Source organism: Candoia aspera, chromosome 5 (assembly GCF_035149785.1).
Source record: "Candoia aspera isolate rCanAsp1 chromosome 5, rCanAsp1.hap2, whole genome shotgun sequence".
Taxonomy (NCBI): domain Eukaryota; kingdom Metazoa; phylum Chordata; class Lepidosauria; order Squamata; family Boidae; genus Candoia; species Candoia aspera.
In genome coordinates this window covers 62,372,549-62,399,355 of record NC_086157.1, presented here as the reverse complement: position 1 = coordinate 62,399,355, position 26,807 = coordinate 62,372,549, and the positions used below count along the sequence as shown (strand labels likewise).

At 39.4% G+C, this 26,807-nt stretch overlaps 2 protein-coding genes across 2 annotated transcripts in view; both read left to right on the top strand.

The window, feature by feature from the left end:
- Nucleotides 1-3,289: 3,289 nt before the first annotated feature.
- The window catches only part of MRPS6 (mitochondrial ribosomal protein S6), a 43,286-nt gene continuing 19,768 nt past the window's right edge, over nt 3,290-26,807 (top strand). Inside the window, exon 1 of the mRNA XM_063305390.1 lies at nt 3,290-3,609. Within this exon, the coding sequence (XP_063161460.1) occupies nt 3,565-3,609 (45 nt within the window). The 5' untranslated portion in view covers nt 3,290-3,564. The remainder of the gene's footprint in view (nt 3,610-26,807) is intronic.
- SLC5A3 (solute carrier family 5 member 3) lies at nt 14,964-24,788 on the top strand. Its single transcript, XM_063305389.1, has one exon. The coding sequence runs from the start codon at nt 15,259-15,261 to the stop codon at nt 17,404-17,406; it is 2,148 nt and encodes a 715-aa protein (XP_063161459.1). The 5' UTR covers nt 14,964-15,258; the 3' UTR covers nt 17,407-24,788.

Below are 26,807 nucleotides of genomic sequence, written 5' to 3'. Positions count from 1 at the left end.
CTCTGCTGCACACTTGGCAGAGAGAAAAAAACATAAAATGCTCTGTGATGCACATAAAAGTTTCCCCCCATCACCCCTCAGAAGATTCCAAGACTACAGTCACACCATTATGAGAAGAAAAGCAGGTTTAATTATCTACCAATGCAGAGGAAGACCTAAATGTATTACACTGTGTTGGAAGCTGCTCCTGGACCAAAAATGAGTCCCAAAGCTCCAAACGTTGGGCTAGGATCATACAAGGTGTCTTGTGACCCCAAGAAGTATGTGGCCCCAAACCATGTTTGTTGCTTAGAGTCACTATTTACAGGACATAATAACCCGCCTAATACATGCCGACTCTGTAAAGGCTAATCACTGTGCTAGAGATATAAATAGTTTTCAATTGTCCTGGAATCAGCCATTTCCCTCTACCAATGATAGGATTTAGACTGACTTTTAGGTGAATTTTTAATCCTAAATGATATATACAATCACTAACTAATACAGTATCTTCTGGACAATTTTCTCACACTAATATATTAATTATCTAATTAATTGATAATGACCAGAAATGCATCCATAAAGATTCAGAACTCCTAATATATAAGATGAGCCTAGTAATACTTGAATTATACCAACCATGAGATACACTGCCATTACATTGCAGCACAGCCTAGGAATTTCCCTGGCCAGAGAAGGGACAGGAAAAACACAGGAGGAAAAAATAAAAGAACAGCAAAAAAATGATAGAAGGCTCATCCACATACCAACTAGATGACACTAACATGCCAATCAGTTAAAGCGAGCCAATGAGTTCACAATGTTGGGGTCAAGTCTCCAGCACATACTTCTGCATTATCACACATACATCAAACAAAATAACGCTATAGCACCTGTCACTCCACAGTCCGTGATGAAAGCAGACAACATGGTGCTATCACTGCTCTCCCTGTGATGAGAAGGAGTCAAAATCCCATTATATTCCTCACAACTACTCTTTGAGGAGAACAACACACAAAGATGAGGAAAGAGACAGGCCAACAACACAGAATCTACATCTTTTAATATGCTTTTGAGGCCTTTGTTGAAATCCAGGATACATCTTCATTCTAGAAAGGCTGGAGGAGAGAGCAAGCACCTGACTTCTGCCAACAAAGAGCTTACCTGCATGTGTGGATATGTAGCAGCTCTGCATATGGAGGACACTGCTTTCCCTTGGGTTGATTAAAAAGCAATATAATTCAATCAAGTGAGTATTCATTTATTGCAAAGGGGCAGGGAAGGCTGAAAAAGAGTTACAGTATAGCAATTATACAACACAGAATAGTTTCTCTTTCTCTTGACCTTTTTATTTATTATTCAAATTTCTATTACCGCCCATCTCCTGCCAAGGAGATGGTTTGGTTTTGGCTTTGGTTTTTGGTTTGGCCTGCCCTCCAATCAGATCTGGTGGTGGTAGTTGAATCTGTATAGGGCTCTAAGGAGCATGTTAATTCAACCTATTCAAGTTCACATAGGGGCTGTGTTATTTAGGGAAACTAGTTCTTTGGGCTCAAAGTGTCCTCTTCCATCTGTAGAGTTCTCTCTTGTGAAGTTTTATAGTATAGGACCAGAGCAATCTAGATCTTTGCCCTGGGTTCTATAATTTCTAGTGTTTCTGTATGCTTGGGGTGAGAGGCAACTGGGGGCTGATTTACACCCATAATCTCTGCTGGGTTGTGATATTGATATAAGGGCAGGGCTTGGCTTTTTGTTCTTCCTTTTTCCTTTCCCCTCTCATTTAATTTAAAAAAAAAAAAAAATCTTATGGCATAGCAGTTCGGTGTTCATGCTGCTTTTTCTTGCCGGGAAATCCTTGTGAGGTCCAGCAGCCAGATGTGTAGACTATTTAGCCGTGACAAGTCACGTTGCCTGGGGTGCACCACGAGGCTAGTCTACATTGCACCAAGTTGGGCTGAGAGTGAGTGACTGGCCCAAGGCCACCCAGCCAGCTTTCATGCCTAAGGTGGGACTAGAACTCACAGACTCCAGGTTTCTAGCCCAGAACCTTAACCACTAGACCAAACTGACTCTCACTCATTTAAGTGTGGGAGGCAATGTATTCACGCAGTTTCCTGCTTCTTTCCCTTTTTGGCCATGCCAATGGATGTGGAATAGCCCTACCAGCAGAATGTTTTTCTCAGTAGAGTGGGGCTGAGAATTCTGCCCAATTCTAAAACCTTGTGTTGGTATTCTTATCTGTCCATGGTTTAGAAACTCCTCTGCTTTTCTTTCAGCTGTAGATGAAATAATTTGCTTGTGTATGTGTACATTTGCCTGGAACAACATGGACATCTCTGGGGAAATACAAGAACAGTTAGTAAGGATGTTTCTGAACACCACTGTTAGAAGGAAATTCATTAATTGTACGGTATGGATGTGGAAGGTATGAGAACACAGGGCACTGAGTTGTTGGTCTTTAATACTAAATGTATGTTTTTAGAAAGCCTAAAACTGTATAATGGAAATTAAGCTGGAGTGACCAGAACAAGAAGCAGGGCAGTGAAATGGCACAGGATTCCCATCCCCATCTTAGACATAGCAACGAATTATTTTGGGGAAGAAGCTTGGGGTTTGTTTTTGCTTGTATATGCGTTTGGTAAACTTATGTTTCTGAGAAATTTCTTTGTGAAATATGTCAGACTGTCCTATGAGTCAGATTTACTAACCATGCCGTGCGTCTGTAGGGCAACGACGCTATCTGCTGCACCCTGGAGTTATTTGCGGTATAGGAGTCTTATCGTTGATCGTGGGAATGTCCCAAACGTCTCTGGTGTTGTGCGCACATAGGCAGATTTTTTTTCTTTTTGGGCCGTTAAAACGGAGCTTAAGCTTTGCAAACCCACAGGTGTTTCTGGAAGCTTCTGGAAGGTGCTGGAAAGTGAGGCATGGAGGAGCCTATCATTGCACAGCGCGGTGGCACAGTCCCTGTCTATTTCATGTCTGTCGGAGAAAGAACGGCTTGGAGACCTCCAGGTGGGGGCCCGGGTCCTGCGATTAAAAGGCGGCTTTCGCTGGCGGGGTCTCGCAGGCCAGTGAGTTCCCATGTGCAGTCTCAAGGGGAGAAGGGGGGCGGGATTCAGTGGAAATTTCCACTCTCTGCAGTAGTATCTGCGGCCACGGAAGAAAGAGGAGGAGAAAGAAAAAGGGAGAAAAGGCGGGACGGGCATCACTATCGGGAAGGCGAGGCGGCGCCCGTAGGCCCGCTTGCAAGCTTGGTGCCGCTTGACCGCCTTTCCTACGAAGGGGACGAATCAGAAATAAAGCGTCTCCCGGCATAATTTGGGACAGCCGCGTCTGAAAAGTCCACTTTACCCGGTCCGGGGACGGCAAAGGGAGGGGAAGGAACGAGCAGCGGCGCCTGACGTGAGCAAAGGGGCGGACCCGCCGGGTGCGCGCAGCAGCCGACCTCTTTTAAACACCTCGGACGCTCGCCGCCTCCTACTTGGTACAGCTGGGGACCAGGGACGCGTCGGACCCACGTTCCGTGCCTGCAGCGTGCTGTCCTTCACTGGCGGGGGCTGAGCTACTCCTCTTCCGCCCAAGATGCCCCGTTATGAGCTGGCTTTGATCCTGAAAGCCATGCAAAGGGTAAGTGGGTGTGGACCTTGGGGGGGAAGCAGCCCCGGCCCTTTTCGGTGCCCTTGCCCTTCCCCCTTTTTCTGCGCCAGGCACCCCTCTTCCCTCCGTGTGCCCCGTTTCAGCCGCTCTGATCTCCCCAGGCCGCCCAGCGTCCAAGCTCTCTGCAAGCTCTTGCGCGCCCTGGTTTCTCCCCAGCGGCCCTGGACGTCCGTCCATCTGTCCTTCCTCTTCGCGGCAACGTGTGGCTCTGAAAGGACGGGCTTTTCCCGCCATTGCTGTCTTTTCTTGCACTGTCGTTCGCCGAATCACTTCAGGAGAAAGAGGGAGCGCTTTCGCAGTTCAAACAATTGAGCTGTTCTTCTGCTCCTTAAGCAACTCCCCCGCCCTTCCCAAAGAGTGAAAGAGCACGTGCACTCTCGTTTCTTAACAAAACGCAATTAAAGGAGCCGCTCTTTTGTCGTTTACAAAAAGGTGCCAGTTTTAACTACTTTTTTTCCTTCACTGAAGCGCTTGGGTTTTCGCAGGGGCTTCCTTTTAAACACAAAAATCGCCGCGCTGCCTGATGGTAATCCTTGGCGGTGTTTTATCGGGCCTGGTCGCAGCTCTACTGCGCCGTGTCATTTTTGCACTTGTCCTGGAAAGCTGTATGCTTTGTAACAGATACCCTGTTAGGTGATCACCTTGCTTTCCCCCTTCTGCAAGGCTGTGATTTCCAAGATATGCAGGAACATGAATTAATTTTATAAAAATAAATAGAAGATAAATTGCCGGGACTGATTTTTTCAAAAATAACTCTAGAAACCTCTAGACTTAACTTTAAAACTAGCTGGCCTTTCCTAGTGAGCCTGAAAGGTTGCATTGAAAGACTGCTTGATGTTCTTACCAGTAAGTGCAAATTCAAAATACAAATGGCCAGTGGGTAGAATCAGATGAGAGCCCATAACTCAAGTGTAGAGGGCCTACTTTTCACCTTGCAGGTTTGAGATTCATGCAGAAATTCCCCAGCAACACTAGAAAATGCTGGGGAAGTTTTCTGAAGCCCACACTGGTGACTCAGTACTGAGGTGTCTGACTCCATATAAGACAGATTCTGATATTGATTACTACTGAATAGCATGACATAGTTTTAAAAAAGAAAATAGAGAATGGCACTCTATTTACATGTCTTTATTCAGGTAAACTGGTAATGAATGTTCCAACTAGAAAATTTAATTTTCTGCAAATTTCCTCATACGGTATCCCCTTGTACTATAATCCCACATGTGGCATAAGTGCAGAGATCTTCTGAGTTTAGTGAGGCTAACTCACAAGTAGATGTATATATGTTTACAGCCTGAAAATAATGTTTTTGCTTATGGAGTATTTTTGCTTACGAAGATCTTTGCTTCATAAAACTTAATTTGCACATTATAAGAGGCATTTTATATTCTACATGCATATTTTTGAACACATGTTACTTTTATTTAAGTCCTGTGTTTCTGAGATATTTGTGGGCCTGGCTTTGCAGATTTTGGAGTGTTCTTAGACATTTTTTCTGATTGTTGTACCTTAACTTAATGCTGAGTTTTCATAGATTTCCTGGGAAGTTCCCATAATATACAAGATAAATTAGCAGCTATGTTTCAGACATGAGAAACACTAGTTTTTCAATAGCCTCTTAATGTCCTAGAATTGTACTTCTTTGGAGTATAAGCTGTTGACTGAATTTTGAACCAACTCAGATGTAAAATACATTTAAAAATATTTTAGAAAGCATAGAGACAGATCCTGTTGAAATGGTACCAAATATTCTTCTGTGAAGCAGCTTATAGGCATTTTGGAATTAAAGTCCAAAGTATTGGGATCTTCCAGCTGAAGAGTTCACAAGAGTATAGTAAGACCTGCAAAAACACCCCTTTTGTAGTAATGTCTTAGACAGTTAGCAGATCCTAGGAAACAAAGCTTACCTGCTTAGAAGCATCATGTGCCCAAGAAATATATAGTCTGTGGATAACACCCACAGGACTTTGTCAGTCACCTTTGAATTGCACATCTAAACAGAAGTCTTCCAAATCATTGCTATGTAGGTTTAAAAGTATAGATAATTCAGTGTGGCCTTTTAATGTACAAACAACAGAGAGAAGGAAAATTGGTTTAATTTGGTATGCATTTACATTTAGAAATCTCAGTCCAAAGAACATTGGTGTACTGGTGTACTGCTAGCGAGGTGAAACCTGCAACTGTGTTTTGATGGATTGATTTCGCCAAGAACATAGGTTTTCTGTGGGTAAAAATATTCTGATATCTTAAAATATCTGAATCAATTCAGGTAGAAATATAGAAGAATCAAGAGTGGAAGCCCCCCAATCTAAAATATTTAGTTAGAACCACAAATAAATTAGTGAAGAATATCTAAACTATTTGCAGCATTTGCTATTTTCATGGTGGAAATTAAAGATAAAGCATCCTTTGTCTTATGATTGAAAGTTTAGTGTGTCCTATAACAAATACGGAATTTAAAAGTAAGCTTTTTGATTTAAATATAAAATACTTTAAATCAAATAGCAGTTTATTAGGCTTGAGATGTATCTCCCTTTCCTATTTTATGTACTCACCAGAAGAGGGCAAGAGAGCTAAACTATTTTCTGCTTAGAGTACATTTTATTCCATTCATGGGAAAGTGGTTCACTGACTTCTTCTAGCTTGTCTGTGATGAATGAAGCAAACTGCACACTTAAAATTGACTCTACAAGCAAGATGCATTAATTCAAATTACTCTGGGAATTTTCAGATTATTTTACTATATAGTAAGTACAGTTCCCCCCCCCCATATATATCATTTGAAGCTGTTGATTCTTTTTTTGGGTAGAATGTATTTAGATATATAGCTTACATATTGGTAAATAGCAAAGTTCATTATAGAACAGGTTGTTAATAAGGAAATTGCAAAAATATACTGCTTTCCCCCAGTATGTAAAGGAATAGAACAAGAATGATGAAAAGCACAGTAATGCACTAAATAGTTAACTTGGTCATGCATCATGAATTTTTGTATGTTCTTCATTTGGAAGTTTTCTCAGTTCCATGTTTTAGAAAGTGAACTTTCATTTATTAACTTAGCATTGTTTATGATCAAAATTGTATTTTTGAAAAGCTAAATGTTTTCTTAGATGTATTTATGGAGGCTAGAACATGCTTCTTTGTATTTAGAGATGGCTACTACTATTGGTTGCTTCTTTGAATCCTCCTGTTGGTTGATTGGCTTGAAAAATGGACAACAATTCTTAAGTATTGATTGTATGCTTTAAAAATTGACTTTATGAAATGAAATTAGTCATACCTGCTTACATAAGATATCAGTTACCAGGGTAATGATGGGGTTGTTGGTATTATGTAATTGGCAAGTTCCATTGCAAGGCAGTTTCAAGAGTTTAGGGTCCAAGCTATATGTGATTAGCATCAGGTTATGTATGTAAATTTAGGTTTGTTCAACTATGTGCAGAGCAGGAAGTAACGACTGCAAAAGGACAAAATGAATTGGAGTAGATTTCAGCAGTCCCTGTCCATGTATCTTTGGTTGTTCAATTATATATTGTATGTATATAGATTTAAAAATAAAGGCCCATCATCATTATTTTTATTTGGGATGTGATTGCTCTTTATACAGGCTAGCAGTTCTAGACCATTCAACAGATCAGTTCCAGTTTAAGTTGGCTTTAGTTGACTTCTTAGTGGAGTAGGTAGCTCTTGGCAGGGTCAAATAAGGTAAATGGTGGGACTGCTGCATTAATAGTGATTGAACTATTGCAAATGCTACTTTCTAGTCTTTAGTTCCTAAGTTTTCTGCCGTAACTTCTTTTTGTGCTTCTAAGACAAGTAGAAGGGCAAAATCTTTGATAGAAAGAAAAAGAATGTAAATAGAAACTTCACAAAGAATATGATATTGCTGATCAGTTGCTGTGTATTTGTATTTTATTTTAGCTAGTTTGGAAATGGTAGAAATGAACAGTGATGTAATTTACTAGAAACACTAATGTTGAAGACTTATTCTGTTATTGGATAATATTTAATTAAAGTTCCTTGCTGACACTAGGGGTGTATGATCAGTTTCTTCATATGTATGAAATTACCTTGGTTAAAAGACACATGGAAGTAACCCGTAGTATTGATGATTGATCACTATGGTTGAAAAAAATAGATCTCTATATTTGAAAACAGGTCTTGTCTAGTGCAAGTAGGTTAGAAGGGAAATCAAAATGAACCACTGATCTGTTCTTGGTAAAGTATCAGTGAGCTCAGCTTGAGGGAAACTTTTTTTTATTACTCTTGAAAGGTTGTAAGGGTAAATAGAACTTATTCTGATACAGCAAAGCATTTCTGTTTTTAAGCAACCCTCTAAGCAAGTTTGCCTTCTTACGTACTTCAAAAGATCTTTCTTTAAGCGTAAATTTAAAGTTAGCTAGAGCCCATGATAATTCTAATTTTAAAAATAGATAAGATTAGTAGAAACCTGCTTATCTATCTACCATGATTCACATCTGCCCAACCATGTCTTGCCTTACTTTAAAATACAGTGTTGATATTTTCTTGTGATCAGTAAAATTTGTTTAGGAAGAATGAAAATAATTTAACTATAATTTTTTATAACGTGCCTTATTTTGACTCCCATGTTAGCAGGAGTTAGTGACCAGCAAGACTAGTGGCCAAGAAGTCTGAGGTTTTTTTTTGTCACACAGATACTCTAAGTACAACAAAACAATGAACAAATGGAAGAGAGTATATAGCAGCCTTGCTGATAAGCACCTTTTGTGCTGAGGGGAAAAAAACCAGGATGGCTCTTTGCTTAGAAACCTGTATCTTTGTCCTATATACAGCATTGTGACTGCACTTCTCTGTTCAACTAACAAACCATCAAATCACATAAAGGAGAGATTCATAAATGTTAAATATTAATGTACAACGAGATCTAGATTTATTTTTAAAAATATTTATTAAAAACCAAGACTGAAGCCAGACCATGTACATATTTCTTTTAAAACTGCAGTTACAAGGTCAGTCTTTTTCAGAAGATACTCTCATGATGGGGATTCCAGGAAGAGAACCAAGTTAGTCTATGGTAGCAAAAAATCAGGAGTCTGGTAGCACCTTTTCTGATTAACAACTTCTGTTAAAGGTTAGTAAAATGTGTTAGTTGGAAAAGATGGTACCAGATTCCTTCTTATTTTTTCCCATGATAGGACATAGAAAAAGAGCATCACAGGACTGCTTTGAACCCATATTTGTATGCCTTGCAAAGCAGTAATCCATTGCAGACAAATGGAAAAAATGCAAAGAAAAAACATGCAAGAAGTTGAGCTTCTTCAGACACCCAGTGGATAATTATTCCATGGTCCTTATATCACTTTTTAAGGACACTGGAAAAAAAGTGAAGGGGGGTGGAATAACATTTTTTTTCAGGTAAGCCAGGGGATAATTTGCAAATCCCTCCCCCCCCATGTCTATTCAGAAGTAAATAAGGCAATCACCTATAAATTTGGTCTGTAGGATGATTTACTCATAACAGGTAAGCAACTGTAAGATCCTGAATTGGGGTGAGCTAATTTACACATTAAAAACAACTAAGTTATAGAAGCCCCACTGGATAGGCAGGTGAACTAAAGCTAGTAACTTTAGAGATCATGAGTATACATGAAACCTCCTTCTAACCTTCTTTTGATATTTTTCACACAAAGACATTTGGTAAAAGCTGAGAGGTGTCTCCATGTTAATATACTGGGGAACTGAAGTTGATTCATGCATTAGGCACCCATAACTGCATCCAAAAATTATGCTTTCACTTCATTATTCACACAAGCTGTCTCTCTTCCCTTTGGCCATCGTAGCCAATGTTCATAGGTTTAGTAGACTAAAAGGGAGCAGTATTGTATGGGCAACTTACTTTACTTGCTTTACTTGTGCAATAAATAGAGACAAACGGATGGAGGCTAGGGTTCTCCTTAAAGATGTGCAGCATTGCAATAACTGTTAAGCTGGGCTGACCTACTGGTATGGACTCTGTCCCCTGTCCTGTCTTATGAAATATTTTCTGGTTAAGACTGCCAAAGTAGTAATGTGTTATTTGATTGATTATTACCTCACTTCGTATTGTACTGAATTTGGATGTTAGAGGATTAATATTGTAGATTAGAATATTGTAGTTTATTTGTGAGGTGGGTATTCTTTATTTCTGCCAGAGGTGTGTTAGTAGTTAAATACCTTCTAGATGTTCCACACCATATACTTGGTCATTGGATTATCTTGTAAATTGTCTTTGATGTTCTTTAATTTAGAATGACTAAATTAATGTTTTTTCTAATCTGAGCAAGTTAAGTAATAACATTTAAGATACCTGATTCAAGCCTTAACTAAACTCTTGTTCAAAGATATGAATAGGTAGGGTTTTTTTTTCCCCCTAGAGATGTACAAAAGGGTCCATACAAAGCACAACTAATTTTGGGTTGTTCTCTAGACTGAAGCATGCATGTTCCAGGCAGAAGTGTTTCGGGAGGGTGGGAAAAAGACAAGGACATTAGGGCACAGTGGTAGCTAAAGGCAGATAAGGAAAGGAAGGCATTGGGAAGAGCTGGTGGGTGGGTGATTGGATATGCCATTCCTGAAGCCAAGGACTTTGGTTGTAGTTATGGGCAGATATGGAAAAGAAGATGCTGTGGGTGGTTTTGATGGCTGCAACAAACGTCTGTGGAATTGTGGTATTAGTTTTGGCAATTTCATGAGATTTCATGTGATTTTTTTTTTTTGCTGGAATGGCTAGTATCTCCTCTTCGTATATTGTTGCTAGTTACCAGATGGTAAATATGGACCAGTTTTATGAAGAGGCAGGACCTTGAGTTTCATTTCCTTACCAGAATGTGTAATAGATCACTTTGAATTCTCTGAATGTGTTTTCTGAATATATAACTTGAAGGATATAACTACATCTAAATTTGTATCAGTAGGTATGTGGATGAAAAATGGTAATTGGTAGCATTAAAATGATGAAATTTGTTTCTCTGAGCTCTTCCTTTTTACCCCTTTCCCTTAATTTTTGCTTTCTCTAAGTTATTCATTTCATTTGTACATGATTTTGAAACATAATCAAATATTGTTACGTGATGAATTAATTTTGAGTTCACGTAGTTTGTTCTAGCCTGTATTATTCTTCGGTCCATTATTACTCTATACTCCAGCCTGTGTTTCTTTTATTTTGAGTTTCCTCATTCCATAATTATTCATCTTTCTAGAATATTTACAATATTAACTGCGTGAGTTCCTGTTACTAGAAACATGGTCATCCAGTTTTAAAGAAACAAAGGAGAATTGATGAAACTGAAAGTATCACTCAATTTTACTGAGGAATTTTCTGGATTATACAGTTTTACTTAGCAAACATATAAAACTTAAACAGATAAATGAGAAAGTTAGATAGGTGCTCCAAGTAGCATAAAGACAGATTTGTTTTGTGTCCCCAGAAGCATCTTATGGCAGGGAGTGGGGTGAGGGGTGGATACAAGCAGTGCAGAAGGTTCATATTCAGCTACCCTGGGCCCAAAATCACTTGTGCATGCTGCTGCAGCTGCCCACGCACCCCCCACCCCACCCAGCAGCAGCCACTTACCTGCCTGCTGGCTTGCTTGCAAGCCACCCAGGACTTGCAACTTCCTTCCAGAAGCTAGCAGGAAGCTGCGAGGAGGTCCTCACTTAACAGTCGCAATAGGGACTGCCAAGATTGCTGTCGCTAAGTGATGTGGTCATGTAATGTCTTGCTTTACGACCACATTGCATAGTGATGGAAATTCCAGTCCCAATTACCTTTGTTAAGTGAGGTCTACCTGTATTAGGAATGCAGTGAAGCAAAGGCCTAGCAGAATAAATAGGTTGTCAGGTTTTGGTGAAAGAATTTGACAGGGGAAAAGGGCTCTTCATCTCTTTTAGATGTTTATTCTGCTATAGACCATCTCCATACCATAGCTGAGTGTATATTGGCAGGCCCATGTAAGTTGGGGAATATATACAGAAGTTAACAGTTTATTAGATAAAATTGATATTAACTTGTTTAAAACTTCACAGACTATAACTATCTGAAAATGATTCAGTGGTTTATTGGCAGCTGATCTACAGTTAAGACAAATATAATATGTCCATGACCAAGGATGGACTGAGTAACCTAGCAGCAGCATTCTATACTAGCTACAGCCTTTGAACCATTCTCAAGGCAAGTGCAGTACAATAAACTATATAGAGGTTTCTAGGATTTGTACCAACTGATATGATTAGAGAGCCACTGAGGCTAGTTGGATTTCCACTGGCAAAGTTGAATCTACAAACACCCCCAGACTATACACCAATTCATAGAATTATAGGATTGCAAGGGACCTTGAGGATCTTCTAGTCCATCTTCCTGCCCAGGACAGGAATCCTCAGACCATCCAAGGCAAATGGCTGTCCAGCTTTGGTTTGAAAACCTCAATGAGTCCAGGAGGCAGGCTGTTCCACTGCTTAACATCTCTCACAATGAGGAAATTACTCGGTATTCAAGTTTGGATCTCTCTGTAAAGCTTCCAGCCATTGGTTCTTGTCCTACTCTTGGACACTACATAGAATAAATCCATACCTTCTTACTTGTGACAGCCCTGCAAGTATTCGAAGACTGCCATCATGTCTACCCTTAGCCTTCTTTTCTTTAGGCTAAACGTATGCAGTTCTTTTAACTGTTCTTCATAGGATTTAGCCTCCAAGTATTACTCTTCTCTGCATTCTTTCCAGTTCCTCAGCACCTTTCTTATATTGCAGCAACCAAAAGTGCATGCAGTATTTCAGATGTGGTAGAAAGGATCTGTCACTTCCCATGATCTTGATATTATACCTTTGCGGATGCAGCCCAAGATTGCAGTAGCATTTTTGGCAGCTGCAGCACAGTCTATCATCTATCAAGATAACCAGATCTTCCTCACAAGTGCTGTTGCTGAACCAGGTACCCCCTGGTACTTGTACACCTGATTTTTCCTACTTGAGCGTAGAACCCTACATTTCTTGCTTTTGAACTGCATTTTGTTGGAAACAGTCCAATATTCAATTCTGTCAACATATTTTTGAACCTTGAGCCTGTCTTCTAAGGAGTTAGCAATCCCCCTTCCCAGCTTTGTGCAATCTGAAAATTTACTGAGCATCTTTTCTGTCCACTGGTCTAAGTCATTTATAAAATTCTTGAAAAGCACAGGGCCCAGGACAGAACCCTGAGGCACCCTAATGCATACCTTTATTCATGTAGATGTAGATCCATTAAGGACATGTTGAGTATGGTTGTTTAACCAACTGAATCCCTCTGGTAGTAGGACCATACATCCCAAACTGTTCCATGTTATGAAGAAGGAGGCCATGGCCATCTTTATTAAATGCCTTACTACATCCACAACATTCCCTTGGTCTACTAATCTAGTCATTGTAGGAGAAGAGCTGTATTAGTCTGTGGTGGCAAAGAAATCAGAAGGAGTGTGGTAATACCTTTTCTGACTAGCAATTTTTATTACAAGGTGTAAGCTTTTGTGAGCTGCAATTCACTTCATCAGGTGCTACCAGGCTCCTCATCTAGTCAATTTGTAAAAAAAAAAAAAAAAAAAAGCTGTAAGATAGTCTGGCACAGCCTGTGTTTAACCAACTCATGGCTTTGGATAATTACCTTGTGCCTTTCTAAGTGCTTGCAAATCCACTGTGTTACAATCTTTTCTAGGATTTTCCCAGGTACTGATGTCAAGCTGATTTGTCCATAGTTTTTTCCCCCTTTTAACAGACTGGAACAATGTTAGCTCTTGTCCAACCAGCCTCTCTTCTGGTACTTCCCTTGCAGTCAGGAGCTCGCAGAGGTTACAGTTAGTGGTTCTGAGATCACTTCCTCTAGTTCCGTAGCACCCTGGGATGTAATCTGTGTGGCCTCAGTGACTTGAATTCATTGGAAGCAACTAGGGTTTCTCTCACCACTTATTGGCCTGCTTTGAACCTTTACTTCTCTTCTGCTGCCCAGGGCATACCTTCTGATGGTTGGACCACTTTTTCCTTTGTGAACCTACAGATGCAAAATAGGAATTAAGCAGTTTGGCCTTCTCCCTGTTGTCTGTTGCCATCTTCTCCAACCAGTGGACTGACTGTTTCCTTAATCTTTCTCTTGTTCCACACATGCCCAAATAAACCTTTTTTATTATTTTTGGTTTCCTTGCAAGCCTCCACTCATAGTGAGCCTTAGTCTTCCTAATCCCATTCTTACAGATTTGGGCTATTTCCTGATTCTGCTTTTGTTATATGACGCTCTTTTCATATTTTTAAATTTGTCTTTTTTGTTTCTCAGTTTATCTGACAGCTCTTTATGCAACCATACCAATAGCATCAGCTGTCTCCCATTTTTCTTTCTGGTATTGAGTTTGAATTTGGTCCCTAATTATATGATTTTTCAGAATTTCCCAGCTCTCCTGTTTTCCTTTGGCATTTCCATCCATGGAATCCTTCCTACACTTTTTCTTAGTTTATTGAAGTCAGCTCTCTTGAAATCTAGAACACTAATCTGACTACCTTCAGTTCTCCCTGCCTGCAGTATGGTGAATTCTAGGGTAACATGACATGGTCACTCTCTGCCAGAGTTCCTACAACTTCCACTTCCTCAACCATTTCTTCCTGGAGGGAGGGTGCAACTTCAGCAGAAGAACTATCCAACTCCTGAACTCAAAAGCCACTTTCCCAGAGGTCCCCCATGAATATTTGAAGTATTTTCCTCTCCAGGCTTTGAAGTAATTATATAAAAAAAGAGAATTTGTATGTGCATAGCTGCTGTAGGAAAAGGGTACTGGGTATAGTGGAAATCAGTTTGGGGAGGCAAATGAATAGAGAAGGAACATAATTCTATAATTTACCAGATGATGAAAGCTTTTGCAGTAAGTTTATACCACTATTGGTACAATATTGCACAGAAGCATCAAGTAATGTAGATGATGTTTGGGGTTACTTGTGATTCTGAATGAATTGAAGGGTACAATATATAAATCCAGAATAAAGGCAGAGTCCTTCTGTGGTGCTGATGTACCATCATTTTGAATGTTTTATTTTATTTATTTTATTTCAAAATATTCTATGTATTTAAGGTAATACTTAATGGTGCAAGTCTGCTTTTACTGTGTTAGTGTACTCTGTTTACAGTCTTTGAAAGTTATCTCTTAAATTGTGTAAAATTCAACACTGCATTTCAGAGGGGAAAAAAGCTATGTTCAACTACCTGTTATGACAGAATTCAAGTTTTTCTGGTGCATACTAAAGCCTTCTCTAATTCAATCTTTATCTTTTGTTTTTGCTGCCTTGCAGGGTTGGTACAGTAGGCCTCACTAGACTTAGCTGCAACTAAGAATTTCTCCTACATCAACAAAGTTAATGATGATGCTCTTGTGGATTGGAGAATAAAAGTGCACACTAAGTATTTAAGAAGCGGAAAAAACACATTTTATCTTCTCAGAGTTGTACTGCATCCACTGCTATCAAGACAGCAAACCAAAGGACAGATTTTGATCCACAGTGTTTGTAAAACTAAACTGATTTATCTTAACTAAGGCTCGGGGTTTGTGACCTGGACATCAGCATTTGGAAGTTACTTGATTTACAGAAATGAGGGCAGCTTTGCAACCAGCCGACATTGCCATTGTGGCACTCTATTTTGTGCTTGTTCTGTGCATAGGCTTTTTTGCCATGTGGAAATACAATCGAAGCACTGTAAGTGGGTACTTCCTGGCAGGGCGATCTATGACATGGGTTGCAATTGGTGCTTCCTTATTTGTAAGCAACATCGGAAGTGAACACTTCATTGGGCTTGCAGGATCTGGAGCAGCAAGTGGATTTGCCGTGGGGGCATGGGAATTCAATGCCTTAATGCTTTTGCAACTCTTGGGATGGATCTTTGTTCCAGTCTACATACAATCTGGAATTTACACCATGCCTGGGTACTTATCAAAACGCTTTGGAGGGCACAGAATTCAAGTATATTTTGCTGTGTTGTCTCTAATTCTTTATATCTTCACCAAACTCTCAGTAGATTTGTATTCAGGAGCATTGTTCATTCAGGAGTCATTGGGCTGGAATATTTATTTGTCAGTTATACTTTTGATTGGAATGACCGCATTGCTGACAGTGACTGGAGGTCTTGTGGCAGTTATCTACACAGACACGGTTCAAGCTTTGCTTATGATTATTGGTGCCTTCACACTTATGATCATAAGTATTACAGAAGTTGGTGGGTTTGAAGAGCTTAAACGAAGGTACATGTTGGCAAAACCAAATATTACATCAATTTTATTGACACATAACCTTTCCAATACTAATTATTGCCATGTTGACCCAAAACCTGATGCACTGAGAATGTTACGTGAACCAACTGATGAAGATATTCCTTGGCCTGGTTTCATTTTGGGACAGACCCCAGCTTCTGTATGGTACTGGTGTGCAGACCAAGTAATTGTCCAGAGAGTGTTAGCAGCAAAAAATATTGCTCATGCCAAAGGATCCACTCTGATGGCAGGTTTTTTAAAACTTTTGCCTATGTTCCTTATAGTTGTTCCAGGTATGATATCACGAATATTGTTTGCAGATGATATTGCATGCATCAATCCAGAACATTGTATGAAAGTTTGTGGAAGCAGAGCTGGATGCTCTAACATTGCCTATCCGCGTTTGGTAATGAACCTTGTTCCTGTTGGTCTGCGGGGCCTTATGATGGCTGTGATGATTGCTGCACTAATGAGTGATTTGGATTCTATATTTAACAGTGCCAGTACCATCTTTACACTTGATGTGTATAAGCTCCTCATAAGGAAGAATGCATCATCCAGAGAACTGATGATTGTTGGAAGAGTTTTTGTTGCTTTCATGGTTGCAATAAGCATTGCCTGGGTCCCAATAATAGTGGAAATGCAAGGAGGCCAAATGTATCTATATATACAAGAGGTAGCAGACTACTTGACTCCTCCAGTGGCTGCTATATTTCTCTTAGGTGTATTCTGGAAGCGTTGCAATGAGCAAGGGGCCTTCTTTGGTGGAATGGTTGGATTTGCTCTAGGAGCCGTACGACTGATTCTGGCATTTATCTATCGTGTCCCTGAATGTAACCAGCCAGATACTAGACCAGTCTTCATCAGAAATATCCATTACATGTATGTTGCTACTGCACTGTTTTGGATCACCGGAATTGTGGCTATAGTAGTAAGCTTTCTGACCCCACCACCTTCAAAGGAACAAGTTCGTGCGACAACATTCTGGTCTATAAAAAATAGAACTGTGAAAGAAAACACATCAAGAGGCAGTTCATACAAAGCACAAGAGAAGAACATGTTAAAGTACAGTGAGACTCTTAATCCTGTATCTTCAAATGGGAAATCTGAAGAAAATGTTAAAAATGACCAGCCTGAAAATGTCAATCTTCTAATTACTTGCAGAGATGACAGCAATCCAGTGATTTCTTTTAGTAACTCTGAAGTTGAGACACCAGTTGATTGTTACTCTAATGGACAGGCAGCTCTTATGAGTAGCAAGAAGAGTGAGGAGGAGACTGGGAGTAGTGACAAACACTGGAAATTTATAGATTGGTTCTGTGGCTTTAAAAGCAAAAATGTGAACAATAGAGCCATCCAAGATAAGGGGGAAGAAGAGACTATTTGTCTACAAATGCTGGAAGAGACTCCAAAAGTTAAATTATTACTAAATGGTGGATTATTTTGTGTGTGTTCTCTTGGAATATTCATGTTTGTTTATTTTTCTTTGTGAACAGTTTTCTAAGAGTGTGATTGGACATTCAGAAGAAAGACAACAGGTCCTTGGAGAAATATTAATATATAAGTATGTGTGTTATGTGTTCCATATCTCAGGCTTCCTTTACATTATTGTTGTCAACCAATTTGAAAATTGTTAGAAATCTTAATAGCCTAGTATTTTTGTTTTAATGCAGAATGAGGGATTTTGTGCGGTACTAAAAGTTGGATTTCAGTATACCAAAGTAAGAAATTAGTGTATTAAAATAAAATAATCACAATCATTTGTTAAAAGGTCAAGCAAAAGTGAAAATAGTGTTAATGTTGGTACTACCACTTCAAGTATTGGTAAATTACACATTATATACAATTATGAATTCTTAATAACAATTTCTGATTATTTTCCTTTTTCTCAATACTTTAAACATTGTTTTGGACTATGTTCCCAACAAATACCTAGAATTCAAACTGAATTATCCAACTCTTGGTTGGATTTATATCATCTAAAATTATTATGCACTGCCGAATATAGCATCTTCCCTTCTTCCCTGCACTAGATGAAGCAAATACTTATCAATTATAGCAGTGAGTTAAAAAAGAACTTCTACAAATGGATTTAAAAGTTCAAATTATGCAGAAAGAATGGTTCAGTTCAGATCTCCCTAGCTAATACTCTGCATATTGATCGAAGTCTCCATTGCTAATTATGCTGTTTGGTGTTGATGGAAGTTCAAGTTACTTGGAGACAAAAGGGTAGTCTAAATGGTGAGTAAACAAAAAAAAATCTTAAGTATTTTCAACTAAAAATATCCCTTGGGTATGTTTGGATGTTTTCTTAAACTTGAATTTTGTACATTAAAACTGTAAGTCTGCAGTAATTTCCCTAACACCTCTTGTGGAATGAAACAAAAACCTCTAGCATCCCCTTTGTGAAACCACCCTCTGTGAGATCTTTTCATAATATAATGATAGATTGGAAATTCTTCAGTGATGGATATGGAAGTAATACCATAGACATCTGTCTAAACAAAATTTCAGTATATGGTTCTGTATTGAAAATAGGAAATGCTGCTGTTTCTGTTTTTTTTAATTAGGCTTATTTTTGTTGGGTAGATGGAAATAAAAGACAACTTCACCGTTTTACACTTCTTAGCATGTTGTAAATGTTCATGCTGAGCTCATGGCTGTCCTATTGATATGTTAATAAGTGCTGTATAAGTAAGACTGTGGTAATCAAAAGATCAGACTTAAAATGGGAGGACCTGTGTGTATGTATCTGTAATATCTAGATGTAGAGATGGATTTTCAACTTAGGCAATTTCAGTACAAAAGCAGGATTTTTAAGCCCCTTTTTCCAGGTCTGGACTTCAATGATCCTCTCCCCCCCATCTTTCCAGCAACTTAGATGGGGACTTACGTTCTCCCTTTTCTTAACCACCATCAGTATTCCCACTAGTGTTCCAACCCCTACTCCCCAATTTTTCCAGCACCTTCCCTGCCTCCCATCAATCTCCTTGGCTTTTTCTGTGATCCCCTTCACGGACCAAACCAGCCTTGTTTCTTTATGTGGATAGACTAAAACGGTAGAAACACACAAGTTTCCGTTTGGGCTCAGATAACCAACAGCCAGCTGTTCTGTGGATGGAAGAATCTCCTGTTCTGGTGGTTGCAGTTGCTGTAGCAAAGGCAGGAAAATGATCTTTACCTGCTCCCCATCTTATGCCAGACTTTTAATACCCACTTTCAAATGGTGGTGTGGGAAGGAATAAATGAACCTCTCTATTAGAGCACTGGTATTCGCAGGATGACTGAGATGGCAGTGCCTGTGGAAGCAGGATCTGGCAGTTAACAAATGAATTTATAACTTTTGGCAAGAACTCTATTAGTCTATAGTATGACTCATAACTGGCTAGAGGGAATTTGTCCTTTATTTAGAATTTGTGCTCAGAACTTCAGTTTTGCAACAAAATGCATTCTTCTAATTCAGAGTGGCAAAGTTGTGGCCCACCACATGCTTTGCACTTTTCTTCCCATGGTCCCTGCCCTTGGCCCTGCTGTTCGCAGCTGATGGAAATTTAAGTATTCCGGCATCTGGAGGACCATAGGTCTTTTGCTCTTTTTTGCATTCCAATAATGTTCATTTTCCCGCTATATGTCATTTAGACTATTACCTCTTCCATAAGTTGCAATGCTGTTCATAAGTTTACTTTTTTGGTGATACTTTTTAATCAAGTCTGCAGGACTGAACGCTAGCATCTAATGTAAAAATACATTTATTTTCTTTTTTTATATCTGTACCTTAGAACAGGTTGAGATTGCAATGACTGTTGTAACAGCGTAAATATTATAAAATAACCAAAAATTGACTTGACTCATTGGCAATAGCATACTGAGTCATTTTGCTCTAGAATTTTTCCCACAAGGTTGGTGAAAAAATGTCATTAAGTGACATGTTACTGAATGATGGAATGATATAGTAGTAAATTGTGGTTTCAATCTTGATTACGTGACGTAATTTCAAAAGCAATGTATTTTGTAAATACTGTAGCAAATTATGTTTTTGTTGACTTCTACCATGAATTGAACATCTTTGTGTACTGGGCGAAAAGCCGTTGCAAGGGATGTGCAGTACTTCATTGAAGCTAAAAAAAGTGCTTTAGAGCAGGCAGTGGGATGTTTTGGTACCTCACTAACTCAAATGCATATTTTCTGGGATCATACAGCTGCTTTGTGATCCCAGCAGAAGGCACAGCTTCTTTAAGGAGGTGTTGACAGATGTGGCATGTGCACTCATGCTGGCTCCAAAGCTCCTTTTTGGCTTCAGATCTGAAGTTGTGCACATCCTTATGGCTAAAGACAGTAGATGATGCCAGTTACGAAATGTGGGTCACTGCTGAGTAAGATAGCATTGTTCTTTCTAGCACTTTCAGAGGTAGTTGTATTAAATGAGTTGCTAGCGTTGATCTGCAGATTGGCTAGCTCAGGGATCTATTTGGCTCTCTTCCTCCACTTCTCCCAAGATACCTTGTATAGCCTTACAGACACATTAAAATAGCAGTGTCTAATACTCCCACTGTCTTAAACTCAAATAATTTAGTATATGTGCAGTACTATGAGTATATATGGCAGAGTTAATTCTGAATCCATTTGAAATTGACTCTTCATGTGGTACAGCCATATTTCAAGGGATGAAAGTGGTTTATAAAATCTTAAAATGTTGGACCAATTAACCAATAAGAGAAATTTTGCCAATTTTTTTAAATGTACCAATTAATCCTGTTCAGGCATTCCATGTCATTTAGACTACTATCTCTTCCATGAGTTGCAGTGCTGTTCATAAGTTTACTTTTTTTGTTATCGGCTTTTATGCTTTGGTTGCCCAAAATGGAGACCCTGAATATTGCTTCTTGGCCTTTTGGCTAAGATCAGATGTAGTATCACTTCAACATGTCAGGAGCAGTAAATGAGTATAGAGGAGATCATTCCATCTCTGAGGGAACAATAGTTTCTGTTGCCACAGCACTTTGGAATTAAGAGTGAACAAACAAGCTATTGGGATATGCAGTGAATGCTGCTGTGCTTGTTTATTGAAACTGAGCTGGGGAACCATTTTGCGACCATTTAAAAAAAAAATTGTATGGGACAGATGGAGGCTGCAGTCATCAAATGGGAGAAACCAATTTTTCCATTTTTAAAAATGTTTTTTGGGGTTATTTATGGTGCACTAAAGTCCCAGCTCCTGCCAACCTAGCAGTTCGAAAACATGCAAATGTGAGTAGATTAATAGGTACTGCTTTGGCGGGCAGGTAACGGCGTTCCGTGTAGTCATGCCGGCCACATGACCACGGAACTGTCTACGGACGAACGCCCGCTCTTCGGCTTTGAAACGGAGATGAGCACCGCCCCCTAGAGTCGGACACGACTGGACTTCATGTCAAGGGAAACCTTTACCTTTTTAATCCTTTCTAAAGGTGTAACCCATCCCTCACCCCAAAAAATCAGGGCTACTCCTTGATGATTTGCTGCTGAACTTCTATAGTGACAGCAGAACAGGATTTTGGGGCCATGTGTGGGCTATAGGTTGCCCACCTTCAATTAAACTGTTAAAGTGGGAGATAGGCCATAGTTTTAATACTTTGCTTTGTTAATTAGGGTTGATTGGAGCGGACTGCAGTCCTCCAAGTTTCTGCTTAACATAGAACTATGGTTTTCTTTGAAGTATCCTCTTGTTTGTGAGGGTTTGCAAATAAGTGTGGCATTTTGAAACACTTTCATTGGTTATCATTATCTAAGATGGTTGTCTACACTGGGCTGCATAATGGGCTGGAACATGACAACCCTGTCTTTAGTAGAGGATGATCCAACTGTAACTTCTAATCCAGTCCTATAAGTGTAAGCATCACATTTTAACTGAACTTCCTGTAGTCCTTTACTCTTACTACTGAACATTCCTTTTATATTTTGTAATTTTGCTGTTTCCTTCAAATTAAGAAAGTAAATGTGTAATAGCTTGTTATAGTGCCTTTTAGTAGCAAAATATAACCTTGTTAGGTTGCCACATCTCATCTGTGATGAAAACATTTATTTTTTTCTGGCTTCACATTTCTATCTATGCCATAAAGGAGCACTTATATTTTTCTAAGCACAAGTATATCTCTAGTCTTGAAGACTAATTAAATAGTAAATCATAGCCTACATTCATTGTTAATGGCTGTTGAGTGATTATTTTTACATTAACAGAAGGCATAGTATATAACACAATCTCTTAAAATTATGTTCTGTGTATCTATATCACTGCATTTTGTACTATATAGCCCTTTTGTACATAACTATATGTACAATATTAAGGGAAATTAGTCCAAAATAAAATATTTCAACGTATCAGTCTCATTACAGCTTAACTAAAACAATTAATAGCGGGCTTTGTTAGTATCTTTGCTAACTGGAAATGTGTAGCATTTTATTTCAATAAAGATGATAATCCTAAACTTCTAATACCACTGCAAAATCAGTTCTGATAAATGTCACTGAGTAGGATTACAACTTGGATGATCCCCTGGACTATGTGCTAGAATTTCTTGTACATTCTGTGAGTAAGTATCTGTTGGTCTTGTGGTTAGCAATGTAGACTCTATAGCTAATAATGATCCTTCTATTGTACAGTTTAGTGTACGATTTCTGGTGGTACCCAATCGAAAATGCAAAGGCACTGTTTCCCATAGATTGGCTTTACTTCTTAACGCCTAAGCATTTGTCCAGGGTTTGTGATAGTCTAGATTTGCCTTCCTCAGTCACAAGTCTGCTGCCTAATGCTAGAATTCTGGGAACTGTTGTCTAGGACATCTGGAGAACTCTAGTTTGGTCTATATGCAGGAATATACATATAAACATTTCCCCAATGGACCCAGGCAGTTGCATGGGAGTTTTTCTTTTTTTCCTGAACCTTTGTGACGAAATAATTGCCTTGTATATTATCATAGCAGTTGATCAAGAATACCTTTTTAGAAATATAATGGCTTTTAATTTGTATATTTAAATAGAAGCTTTATCTAAAGAAAGATGTACGAGGGCTTTATTTTTGTACTATATTCAGGGAAAACATAGCTTCTATTCTGGAAAATGTTTTATTCTCTTTGTTGCCAAAGTCCCCCTTCCACCTGCTTTCTCTGCTTTGCTATACAGATACAATGGAAGATTGTAAGCTGACTGCTTCTGTTTTGCTTCTGCCATTTTAGCCTGGTATTTGGTGTGCCTGTGTCTCAGAAATCATTTTGTAATGTACAATAGTTTCCTAAATGGAGAAGAGAAGGTTGTGGACTGTGGGCTGTCAAGTACTGGTAAGGATACTTGCCAGAAAACAATGATTTAAGTTTCACACCTTTATTTTAAATTCTTAACCTAAGGTAAATTATTATGTGTTGTGGGATATGTCTATGAGAGAGACTCTTCCCCCTAAATAAACTGCATACTGAATTCATAAATCTAGTTTTTTAAGGAAAACTTTAAATTATGTATTTGAAATTAAGATCTTAATTGTTCAGTATACCGTGTATTCTGTGCCCTTAATGTTTTGAAAATAAAACTAGTGTTATTACATGTGATGTTATGAATTAAAGGTGAGTAAAATACTTAAAGGCTTTTTTAAAGAGAAACTGTGTGTAATTCAGTGGTTTTAAATGTATTTTTTGTTAGCTTTAGAATAAAGAGTAGTTCAAATGTAAGTACATATAATTAAGATTCCTTATTTCACTGTGAGTTTTTTAATTACAAAATAGCACACTCACACACATAACCATTTCTGGGAATGTTTGCTTTTTTTTTTTAAAAAAAAATGCTTCATTTTTGTTCTGATTCTGTCTAAAATGTTCCATAGCGCTCTAATGACCCTACTTTTCCGTAAGATTCATCAGCTTCACTGAGCAAAATCAGGTACTGAGCAATGATGGTAATGACATATGACAATATAAGTGTCTATGAACACATGCTTTTAAATGAGGTGGATATAAAAATAGTTGCTGTGCAAAAAAAACCAAACACCTAGTAGTCTTCTTCAAGAAGAAAGCAAATTCTTTTCTAATAATTAGGTAAATACCTTTTTCTTCATCCTTTAAGTTTTAAATATAGTGTCAGTGTGATGCTAATTTTTGTTTCCCTTTGGATGTATAGGTACACTTTTTAAAAAAGATGTTCGGTGTCTTTTGTTTTTGTTGCTGTTGTACTTTCTGCAATGTATGTAAATTAGAAGTCAATAGTTTTTTAAAAGAATTGTTAAAAGATTTCACAGACCAAAAAAAAAAAAAAAAAAAAGATAATGTGCAACATGTCAAGTCTTTAAATTTTAGGGGAAAATGGACCAAATAAGCATATATATGTATAAACTTACTTCCAGAGTTCTTAAGTAAAAAATTCTTAAATGTCCATGATTTAACTATAAAGGACATTTTATTCAACTAAATAAACATTATTATAGTAGGAATATAGATCTAGAAATGTTAAGGAAATGAATATTTCTTGATTGTACATTGCTACTATTACCACAGTTTTTCATAGAACAGATGGCTTGAATATAGAATACTGCCAATATGACATTGAAGAAAACTGTTTTGGAAAACTCAGTTCTCATTACTAGCTGTATGTATATTGCTTGTTGTATACTGTATCTGTATTTTTTGCCTCCTGAATTAGTCTTCAATATGAAACTCTTATTAGAGTATTTGTATAATTAAAACTGTATTTCTTGCAGTTTACATTCTTTTTGAATATGGAATTTTGTTCTGTCCAAGTTATTGTATGGAAATGTTTAAAACTTCTGTACAAAGTTGAAATAAAAAGTACAAAAATACAAGTATTTCTGAAATTATCTTGGAAGTTTATGAAGTAAACTCAGTAGGTGAATATACTTGAGAGTCTGTGCATTTTTTATTCAATTTTGTTAGGTTAAAACGATTTGTGATGTTCTGATGTTAGATAGTGGAAGGACATACGTTATTTCAGACTTGGGTACCTTTTATTCAGTTTGAATCAAAGACCATTTTGTGATGCACCAAATTTGGTCTGAACTGAAACTTTTGATTGGTGCACGTAACTTACTTCATTCAAATCTATACTTATGAGATCTGGTTGTCTTAAAAGAGAACATCTAAAAAAACTCCATGTAGAATTCCTAGTCCACATGAGAGATACAATTGGGGCAAATCCAAATATGGAAAATTAATTCTCTAATTAGCTTACAGAAGATTGGCTAACTCACAGAGGTCAGAAACCTACAGGCTTGGACATGGATTGATTTAGCCAGGGGGAAGGGGGAGTTTTTGGAGGAGTGGGGGCAGGCTGTAACATCCCAGGAGTGACGGGCACGGGAAGATATGGGAGACGAGTGGGCCACACACTGGGAAGGGGCCAGGGGTGTATTGTTCCTGTGGCACATTCCAGCTCCTTGAGCTCACTCCCGGGTCCTGGTTGGCAGACTTTCAAGGCCTTGGGCTGTTGGCTGCTGCTACCAAATGCCAGGTCAGTTTGTAATAAGGCCACCCTTGTCCATGATTTGATCGTAGATGAGAAAGCTGACCTGGCTTGTATTATGGAGACCTGGCTGGGAGAGGAGGGGGGAGTTCCCCTCTCTGAGATGTGCGCAGCTGGTTTCTGGGTGTGGCACCAGCTGAGACCCCAGGGTAGGGGCGGTGGGGTGGCGATGGTCATCTGAGATACTTGGGAGGTATCCAGGGGCGCTTTTCTCAGTTTGCCAGGTGCGAGACCCTGTTTAAGTTGGGCTCTAGGGATCAGTTGGAATTGTTGCTATTGTACCAGCCTCCCTGCTGCGTAGCAACCTCCCTGCCTGAGCTGCTTGACTCTGTAGCCAGGCTGGTGGTGGAGTTCCTTGGGCTTATGGTCTTGTGAGATCTGCCTTCCTTGGGGGCAGGGGTGGAGGTACCTTGGGAGTTCATGGTTACCATGACAGCCATGGGCCTGTCCCAAGTAATCCAGGGCCTGACGCATAATAGTTATTCGCCTGACCTGGTTTTCCTGTTGGTACAGTGGCAGACTGCTCTGAAATTGGGGGAGGTTTTGGTTTCTCCCCTGTCGTGGTCAGACCACTTCCTGGTGAGCTTCCAGTTCTCTGGCGCCAACCCCCTCCGCAGGGAGGCGGGGTCTATTAGATTGGCCCGCTCCAGGCGACTGGTGGACCCAGTTGGGTTTCAGAGGGAGCTTGGGGTTGTTCTGGGAAGTCTGCTGCATTGTCTGGCCGAGGCCTTGGTGGCTGCGTGGAATGAGAGCGGCCACGGCTTTGGATCGGCTCGCGCCTGAGCGGCCTCTCTGTGCCCATGGCTCCCGTGGCTCCCCGTGGTTTACGGAGGAGCTGAGGAAGCTTAAGAGGGCTAAGATATGCCTGGAGTGCCACTGGTGGAAGACGGGGAGCAAAGACAAACACGAGCTAGAGCTGCTATTAGAGCCTACCTTGTGGCAGTAAGGGTGGCGAAATGTGGCTATTTCTCCACTCTTATTGCATCTGCAGGTAGCTGACCAGCGGCCCTGTTTCGGGTGACCAGGACTCTCCTTGGTGGGAATAATTCAGGAGTCAACCTTCAGGGCCGTTGTGAGGAATATGCTGAGCATCTGGCAGGTAAAGTTGCTCGCATCTGCTCTGTGTTGAACTCCAGTCTTGATGCAGGGCCAGTAGGGGCCACAGGGGCTGAGTCTTGCATGGTTATCTGGGAGGAGTTCAAGCCCGTTGAATCTGAGGAAGTGGACAGGGTTCTTGTAGCTGTTAGTTCAGCCACTTCTATGTTAGATCTGTGCCCTCCTCGCTGGTCAAGGCTGCCCGGGAGAGGACACGTGATTGGGTTTGGGCGGTGGTTAATTCCTCTTTGAGGGAGGGGGTGGTCCCACTGGCTCATAAGGAGGCGGTGGTGCACCCCC

Bases quoted from the DNA above. Each gene is read 5' to 3' on its own strand.
- SLC5A3 (XM_063305389.1), top strand. From the start codon at position 15,259: ATGAGGGCAGCTTTGCAACCAGCCGACATTGCCATTGTGGCACTCTAT.